At 35.5% G+C, this 9,803-nt stretch overlaps 1 protein-coding gene across 1 annotated transcript in view; it reads right to left on the reverse strand.

Annotated features, from left to right (window-relative positions):
- Positions 1–1,477: 1,477 nt before the first annotated feature.
- Positions 1,478–9,803, reverse strand: part of DYNC2LI1 (dynein, cytoplasmic 2, light intermediate chain 1) — an 18,658-nt gene continuing 10,332 nt past the window's right edge. The window contains exons 8-12 of the mRNA XM_009074929.1: positions 9,766–9,800; positions 9,361–9,431; positions 8,837–8,934; positions 7,898–7,990; positions 1,478–1,543 (exon numbers count right to left, since the gene is read on the reverse strand). Of these exons, the coding sequence (XP_009073177.1) occupies positions 1,478–1,543; positions 7,898–7,990; positions 8,837–8,934; positions 9,361–9,431; positions 9,766–9,800 (363 nt within the window). The remainder of the gene's footprint in view (positions 1,544–7,897; positions 7,991–8,836; positions 8,935–9,360; positions 9,432–9,765; positions 9,801–9,803) is intronic.

A 9,803-nucleotide genomic window follows, 5' to 3' on the forward strand; every position in this document is an offset into this window, starting at 1 on the left:
GTTGAGTTCTATGTTTTGGAAACAGTTTGTGAATTACTAGGGAAAAAATAGTTTAATAATGCTTTTGGTTTTTTTAAATAAAATGTCAATTTAACTAGGGGAAAAAGTACAACAGTTGTTTGTCAGTTCTTGGAACAATGCCATTTGCATCTTTGGAAATTATTCTTGTAGGCCTCTCGAAAGTGTAACAGACACAGAATTCCTAAACTTGGTAACATGAAACAGTTTGTGAATTACTAGGGAAAAAATAGTTTAATAATGCTTTTGGTTTTTTTAAATAAAATGTCAATTTAACTAGGGGAAAAAGTACAACAGTTGTTTGTCAGTTCTTGGAACAATGCCATTTGCATCTTTGGAAATTATTCTTGTAGGCCTCTCGAAAGTGTAACAGACACAGAATTCCTAAACTTGGTAACATTTTATGTTCAGTGAAGAAACTAAATTTTACAAAGGGTTAGCTAGAGATGAGTTTGTCTCTTCCATTTTTATGTGCATGTAGGGTTGATCTGGTCAGCCATTTACTCTCTAACAAGCCTTAGCCCTCAAGAGACACCTCTGGCTTTATTCTTGTGTGTTCTCAAAACACTCAGTCCATCTCCTACTAGTGAGGGTGTCCATGGACAAACCCCAGATCTAGTTTAGGCCAGGATTGCACAGGCTTAGGCTGAATGTGAATCAATTACACTTCCAGCACTAATCAAGTATCTCTCAAATTGATTAGACTGACTTCCTAGCATTTGATTATGAGAGGAAACATCAGTCTTCCAGATTCTGTGCAAAGTTATTACAGTATCATACATTGCAAGAAAGAATTCCTGTATTAAACGATATGATTCTGAAACAGAGCTAAAGCAAACTTCTGAATTCAGGTTAAAGAAGGTTTGAACTCCACTTTATTGTGCCAGGTTTGTTTTATTTATTTATTCAAATACATCAAACAATGATGCAAGTATTTCTCCTGCTTTGCTTTTGAATTACATATAAAAAGAACTAGAAAAAGATGCATAGCACACTTTACTATGCAGTTTCATATTTTGAGTGTAAAAACTTGTCTATATTTAAATACATGTTTAAAGCAGAAGTATTCAAAATAAACCAAATAATGTGTTGTAACTTACAAACATAGATAGAATCAACTGATGCCAGTCTTCATATTCAAACCCAACTATGAGCAATCTAGAATTCCTTTCTCCCCACTTTTTAAAACTCTGTGCAAATGCCAAGATACACAAATTTGGACTGAACGAAACAGCCCTTTCTATGAAAAATAACATAGTGCCAAGATACACAAATTTGGACTGAATGAAACAGCCCTTTCTATGAAAAATAACAGCAGGGATGCTTAACACATACTAATTTTGTAGTTAGATATTATGTATTTTCAACAACTGCATCAGATTAAATTGCTAGTGTAATGTTAAAATGATTCAAATAATTTTGCACATGTTGGTAAACTGGAAACACCTATAGCTGTTCTTCAATCAGAGTCAAAATCCATTTCTTTCCAGGATTTAGAGGCATTTCTTTTGTATCGTTCAAGTTCCTGAAACAGAAACATAGCCACATATTAAACTAATCTTCTCATTACTAAAAGTTGTAAGATAGTTTAAATATTTAACTGGCTCATGTATGTATGTACAAACAGTTTTCACTGTAGAAAAAGATGTACTTATATTGATTTTATACTTAAGATAATTATACTAAGAGTGCTCTAAATTTTGGCACATTTGCTCTCATGTATCTTATCATAGTATGTGAAGGGGTTGGAATGGACCTTTCAGATTATGTGGTCTCCAACTCCACTGCCATGGGCAGGGACAACTCCCACTCCACCAGGCTGCTCAAGACTTCATCCAACCTGGCCTTGTCCACCACCAAGCTTGGTGCATCCACAACATAATATCCACAATATAGGAAGATTGTATTTATGTACTTATTTATTAATGCCTAGATACTTTCTGGGAAAGAGGAAGTTTTGTCTCTTTCCTTACACAACCAGTCTGAGAAACCAGGCTCCCTACGAACATACAGACATGCAACACTACATGTGTTTAAAGAAGAGAAACCAGGATTACTCCAATGGAAACTGCTGCTTCACAATCTTTAGGTGCTCCTGTTTAGTAGATTGCAAACCCAACCTGGTAATTAAAATTATCTATCTTTAGATAGATTATTAAAAGCAGTCAGAGACACAAACTGTGAAGTTACAAAGCCTGTAGGGAATGCAGACATCAGAACTGACAAAAATAATGTAATTGACTCTTGGTGAATTTAACAAAAGTATTAACTCTCAATCTGGAACACAGAAGGAGGAAGAAGAAATTAAAGGGCAGAGCAACAAAGCAATCATCATCTTAAGATTGCATGGAAATAAAAATGGAATTATCTCAGGAAATAACTTCAGCAGCTTTGTCAGCAGGGCAAAGTTTTCAGAAAGCACCACAGATGTAAGAGCAGTAAGAAGATTTTTAATTAGTGCACATTCTCCCTGATGCTTGCAGAAGTCTAGTTTTACAGTTAAGTAACACAATAGATGACTGACACAGAACATATTGTGTCTAGTCTAAATCTAGTCAGTGGCATTATTAGATACAACTCCAGTACTACTGAACTGTTCTCTCTCTAAGCTGGTCTTTACTCAGGATTTCCACTCCCTCATTATTAATACCAAGTAATTATGATCTTGGAACATACTGAACTGCTGGAAACTTGCCAGCAGTTAGGAATAGAAAGAATACTGTGATATTTTAAGGAGCACATGTAACCTGCTTTATGCTAAGTAAGTAATTTCAATTCTAACAACTTTCTCAAAGGCTTCAGGAAGGGGTAAAATTAGACAATGAAGTTTTACAGATAATGACAATGCCATCTGGGGGTCATGTCTACAGGTGTTGGCTAAACAATTTCAAGTAAGAGGTAGATAATTTAGCAGAATTTTGCTCTAATTTTAGCTAGCCTAGAAGGCAATTCATTGTAAAGGCAATTCAAAACAATACAGCATATAATAACACTGTATGTTTTAATAAACATACATAAAAGTTATTCCACTACACACAGAAGTACAGAACAAAATGATAAATACTTATTTTGAAGGTATATCTAGGTATGGCTAACATTTAAATGAGGAGAAAAGAAAGAAAAAGAAAACTGGATTAAATGGGAGGATGCTTACAAAAAAATCAATTTTAATAAATTTCAGTGACTTAGGAGAAAAATACTGTCAGGAAAATAGACTTTCTTAGTTTTTGTGCAAATCAGAAAGGAAAACACATCCATAGAAGTCAAAAGATCAATGGAAAAATCTTTCAATTACTACTTAAAGATCACTCCAGAGACCCTCTGGACAAAGGGCACCTTAATTCTAAATTATAAACATAAGCAAAATTCTAGAATATACTCTAAATATGCAACCAGCTAAGAGATCCTCCCTCCAAACTGAAAGAAGATCCTACAAAAGAATATATCTCAAAGTATGCCAAAATCTTCCTGCTAGCATTATGCTATGTTTGTTTTGTGGCTAGCAAGTACAGGGGGCAGAGATCAGCTTTACAAAGAAATAAAAATTGCAATTCAAACATGCTTTCTATGTGTTCTGAGTGCTTTAAACATTCTTAGTGCTGGCAACTCATCCGAGAAGTCTCAACACTGGCATAAAGTGGAGTTAAAAATTTTATTTAATCTTCATGCTTCTGTACTTTTGTGCTTCTGTAAATTCTTCATCTGTCAAATAGGCAAGATCACACCTAATCTCATAAAGGGATTGGGAAGAAAGACTTAACTGATGTTTGTGAGGCACTCGCATAAGATAACATTAGCACAGACTCTCAGAGAAAAAAAATTAATACTTTTGTGTTCATTGAAGTGTCTGAATGGCAGGTTGAGAAATAAGGTACATAAAGAATAAAGATGATGAAAAGAAATACTGAACAATTGAATTGAGACATCAGCAAAACAGTATATGATCATGTAATTAAAGACAATACTATAATGTCTACAAACAAGGAGGAAAAATTAAGATTGTAAGAAAAGCCTTAATTGTTGCATTTCCTCAGTTCTGAGGAACTGATATGACTATAACTTTCCTTTTCATGCAGTTTCTTACTGGCAGTACCTTCAGTCTGGAACATGGTGAAAACCACCAAGTACTGAAATACTGATTAAAAATCTTTAGCACCTGAACTCCAGGAGAAGTTGGTTTAAAAATGAAACCTTGCTTTACCCATTTGGACATGCTTTCATGTGAAAACAAGCAAGTTTATTCTTGGCAGCTCAGTAAGAATCCTAGACAACTCTTTTCTCCACAACATGAAGAGTAGCACATCTCCTCCTCTGGAGAAAATGAAAGGTGGTACTGCTCTGTCATCCGGATTAAGGTAGATGTCTGTCATAGTTCTCTGCCCAGTAACACTGCTCTGACAAGAGGTTCATGGCACGGTATGCAATCTTCTGTTCTGTTGAATAAGATTGAAATTGTCTCCTGAAATTCAGTAATATGTTCATATGCTGAAAAACCAGGGTTCTCATTCTGTTGGCCAAGAGACTCCCCATCTCAAACAGACAGCTGCAGATCTGACACTGAGGTCACATTTAGTTGTGAGTGACATGGTTAATTAGGTCACTGCCTCCTTGTGAGATGTTGTAGAACCTTCTTGTGTCTATGACTTGTTAAAGTCTTAACAGTTACAGCCCTATTTGTTAAGATCTGCTGTCATTACTTCTTGTTGGCTGGCACCAAATGGCACCAGGCATCTCATTTATTTTTTTCTTTTTGATTATTCCTCAGGGCTTCAGCTAAAACTGGCACCCATGCCTGAAGTAATAACTTTGTGTAACGAGGACCAGTCAGTGTGAACTTTGGCACTGTGTGACACTGACTTCATAAGTACCTGAGCAGGAGGCTCTCCAGTTCTTGGAGCTCAAGGTTAGTTTTATCAGCTGCTTCAATAACGAAGCTGCACTCAAATGTCCAGATCAGGAATGTCCAAGCACCTATTTTGAGTAATAGCAGTATAGGCATAACAAGATAGTTAAGACCTGAAACAAACAACAACCTTTGAAAAGGCATCTTGGAGTACTTAAATCTGTGGCAGAGAGAATTTCTAAAAGAAATAGAGCAGACATCCCCATGTGCCATCTCACTGCCAAACACTTAGGTGAATTAAGGAACAAGACTTTCATGCCCCCTAAGTGCTCAGAGATGCAGGTGGTATATGTGTAGCTCTAATCAACAATATTATTTTAAAAGATCTCACTCTTATTCAAGTTATGTGTGTGCCAAAAAACAAATTAAGGTGACCTTAAAGCATAAAAAGCCAAAAAGCTAACAGGGATTGGAGAGACATGGATGACAAGTTTGCCATGTGGTTTATGTATGAAGAGTTAACTGAAAGCTGGACATTTAACGCCTAATAACTAGGCAAACAATGTTTTTCTTCAATCTTGAAAGCCTGGCACAGAGCACAAAATTCCAGTAATTCCTGGAGAGAATCTGCTAGTTAAGAATTACATTAGAAATGTAAATTCCTACAGTGTCTCTGGTGCTATATTGTCCCTTTCAAATCTCAACTACAGAGAACGAAAGAAGTAATGAATAATTGCAACAGCACTATTTGATACAAACCTGCACATAGTTGAGAAAGAGAGATGTGCTCGATCTTGAAGAAAGGCGAAGTGAGGAAAACAGCCTCAGAGAGCTTTCCAGAGCACAAACATTTGGAGAGAGTGGTATGTCTCATAGTTAACTCTGAAAATATTAAGGAGGCAAAATAATCTGGTCTAAAAGAAAACACTGTCATGGCAGAATGCTGATGAGTTGGACTCTTGACTTCTACAGCCAAAAAGCATCTCAGATAAATACTAGCTGACAGAGTACCTGGGAGTGAGCCAGGCACTTTCTTCATTTTGTACTTTTAAAAATAACCCAAACTGTTTTCTATTTATATGTGAGGATTCAACATTTTACTCTGCTAGAACATACAAATCCTAGCTGCAGGCAAACCCTTCAACTGAAGTTACAAAGTTGGAAATGATTTATTTAAGCTTTGCATTGCCACAGTTACCTATAAATCTACTGCAGTATTATTGAGCAGCCCCAGCCATGACTGTGTCAGTCAGGGTGCTGGTTCTTCTATCATATGCAGTGACAGGAGCTATTTTTTGTGTCTGTTGCTGCTTTTGTGTTTGGTTTTTTTAAAGCTTATCTTGGAGATAAATAAGCAAACTGGTTATCACCTAGAGTCCAAAGTAACATACCAATTAACCAAAAGTAACCAAGAAAAATGATAACACCAAACATTCCCTGCCATCACATGAAACTTTCATTTTGCATTATGCCCCATGATTGCATTAGCAACATGTTGCATATCAAACATCTTAATACACTTAGTATACTTAACACACAACAGATACCATGAGACTCTATAAAGAATGTCAGACTTACGAGGCATTAAAAAAGTTGCTTTAAAAATAGCATTTTTGTGCCACTTTTCATGTAACTGGGAAATAAAATTACACTTCAAGAAACACTGCAACTACAGAGTTCTTTTCTTTTAGATGTACATTTCTATCTTGGAGCATTTCAAATTCTTGGAGTATAAAACTGTTTAATAATGTGCAAATAATCTTGTAAAAATTGAACTTTGTGACAGAGAAGTTTAGGAAATAGCTGCAGATAACAAAAGTAATTTTCTCTTTAAACCTCAAATTACTTGCAGTAGTCCAACTAAAAGAAGCTACACTGGTTTGCAATACCCTTGAACAGATTAAGATTCTATAAAAGCCTCCTTTGTTTAAAACTAGAAAATTAATCATTTCCTGTATGATTTGATCACTCAATCCCAGTATCTTCTTCTGCAAGGCATTACTTTATCCAAAAATAACAAACCATACAGTTATTTTGAGATATGTAGATATACTGAGTATGAGCTTGTATAATAAAGTTCAAAAGCAGTGTGCTTTACAAATTTCAATGCTTTCTAGGACTGCTCTTGATGTCACAGAAACTCAGAACAGATGCCTACATTAACAGGACATTACAGGTAACATGCAGGTTCAAAGGCTGCAGGGGATTCCTGAAATTGCTTTCTTCTTTGGATAAATCTTGGATTGATTTTAACAGACCCCTAGCTATAATAATGTTTTATATACAGTACTGCTACTCAGGTGATGTTACACACTGATAGCTAAAAGGCAATGTTTTAACCTTTATCTAGTTTGCCACAGAATTTTTCCGTAAAATTAATTCACCACTGATCAAGAGAAATGAAGAAACACTTCAGAATTAATAAGAAAAAAATAAAAGACCCTTTTCCTGCTAAAAGTTTTTCCTGGAATTCAGAGGTTAAGCCACATATCACTACATGGAATAATTCTATTCATTCTGTTTAAGATAAAATGTACATAGCCTGCAAACTCGGGTTAGAAATGTCATCATCTCAGTATCTTTTCAGGTTAAATAAGAAGATTTCAATGAGAAAGACAGAAATAATAAAAAAAAGTAAACAGTGCCCACCTCAGGCCTTATTATTGTCTCCTAGATTTTCTGTTAGTCAGCACCCAAAGGAGAGTACAGGGTGCAAGAATGAAGAAACTGTTATCAAGAAAGCTTCAGAGTTTTGCTTCAATATTATTTTAGTCAAGTAATTCCATAAAACAGTGAGAAAACTGAATTCTTACTTTCTCAAGAAACTCAGAGCCAAAAGTTTGAGAACTAACAATGCTCTACTGGCTTAATATCTACCAATGGAAAAAAAACCCAACCAACTACTAAGCTGAAATCTAAGGCTGAAGTAATTGAAAGGCAAAAAGGGGAGTACTAGTATGTTCTACAATTAATTCAGCAATGCTGATGGTTCTGGAATATCTGACTGTGAACAGCAATTGAAGAACTACCACACACCTGGTTTTTCTCAGCTCTCATGACATCCACTTCATACTCAGCATATTGTGTATCCTGTGCAGGGTCCTTGGTGTCTTGTAAATCACGCAAACTCTGAAAGAAAAAAAAAGGACAAAAACCCATATGATAGAATTTGTCTTCTGTTCTTTTAACAAGAAAATGATCACTATGTTTTTGCCAAACAATCTGAGTTTTCACTTACTAACCTTGGGGGAACTGTAACTTTAATTCCAGAGAAGCAAATGCACTCACAGAAAGAAACACTATCAAATAAAGAGGGTTTTTAAAAATGTTGTCCTGCACATTTCTCATTACTCTTAACAAATGGAAAGTACCAAGAAGGCAATCATACAGATGATGGAATGAAATAAAGCAGAATTATACTTCTTAGATGAGGCAATGGAAGAAGAAATGTACAATGCATAGAAACCAAACCAGAAGATTGGGAATCTACTGGCACATGTTTAAATCTCTAATTAGACAGATACACTGATGAACACTAATGGAGCTTGCTGAATGAGAAGTGTATTCATTTCTCCAGCTGCTTCAGGGGGAGTCCAGGAATTACTTGGGGTGGTTCATGGGGGAAGAAATGTTTGTTTGTTGTGCTTTTAAAGGCTATGAGGAAAAATAATATGAAAAACAACAGTTCTGTATAGGTTCTGAAAAGTGAAGTTTAGTCTTTATCATGTTGGGGCATATTATACTGAGAACAGCATCTTTCATGATTTCTAAATCTAGGAAGATGACTGAAGATGTAGAAGCTCATAATCAAAGCACCAGTACATACAAATCTGTATCTTTCAAAAATGCATCAATTACAGAGAACTGCTAAGTGAGACGACTTCCAGTCACTGGACTTGAAGGACAAAAATTAGTAGGTATAATACTCCTGTTCTGTGAGAAAAGCAGCTGTGTGTCTGGCATGGAAATACCTACCTTGGGAGGAAATGTTTTCTCAAACACTTTCTTCCACAGTTCCCAAGGTGTGTTTGCACGCAGCTTTCCAATATCACTGTCAGAGGCAGGTGGTGGTCCTAAGGATTACAGCACAATGGAAGAAAAGTCTGTTGTCATAACAACATAAATTATCAAGTAATTCTGCACAAGGATCCATCTAATTTAGTATTTTGTCTTCTACATTGACAAGCTGCAACAAGTTTGAAAAAACATTGATCACCTACCATGCAACGGGCTGACAGGTATTATATATTTTCTTCCAAATCTGAGCTTATTGGTACTTTACTACTTGACATAGTTCTGATACTTTATTAAACTACCTAACAAACCTGTACTAATAATTCTCAATAATATACTGAATTGTGACATGAAATTTATAAGCTGTTTCCTTGAATATGTGTTAAGATCGATGCTGATGTGCTGTAATTTATTAATTTGCTGAAAAGGTTTCTCATTTTCAAAACAATTAAGCAGCAAATGCAATGAACAGGAAATGTCCTAACCTATTTGGCTCAGCGAGTCCAGGCCTGCTGGTATAAACAGAGGTTTGCTGGGATCCACTGACACAGACTTGCTGAAGAGAAAAAAAGAAAATGCATTAGGGAAGCATTTACCAACTGATCAAAAATTATATTATTCTAGCCAAAACTAGATTCTTACTGGGCTTTGCATACAAATGTATGTAAATAAAAAAGTACTCAATTCAAGTGGTGACCATGTTTTAAATTCATCAGTCTGGGGATCAAAAACAAGGAGTTATCACTGCAGAGATAGGCAGCTGAGTCACAGGAGTCCAAGTCTGTGAACAAAAATCTTTTAGAGATCATATTTAAGGCAGTTTTCATGATTAAGATATTTTTATTAAGTAATTTTAGGCTCAACATTTAATAGTTGAATAATAATGTTACCTTTTGTCATAGCCAAATGCCAAGTGATTAATAAGAGC

Source organism: Acanthisitta chloris, unplaced genomic scaffold (genome assembly GCF_000695815.1).
Source record: "Acanthisitta chloris isolate BGI_N310 unplaced genomic scaffold, ASM69581v1 scaffold19085, whole genome shotgun sequence".
Lineage (NCBI taxonomy): Eukaryota > Metazoa > Chordata > Aves > Passeriformes > Acanthisittidae > Acanthisitta > Acanthisitta chloris.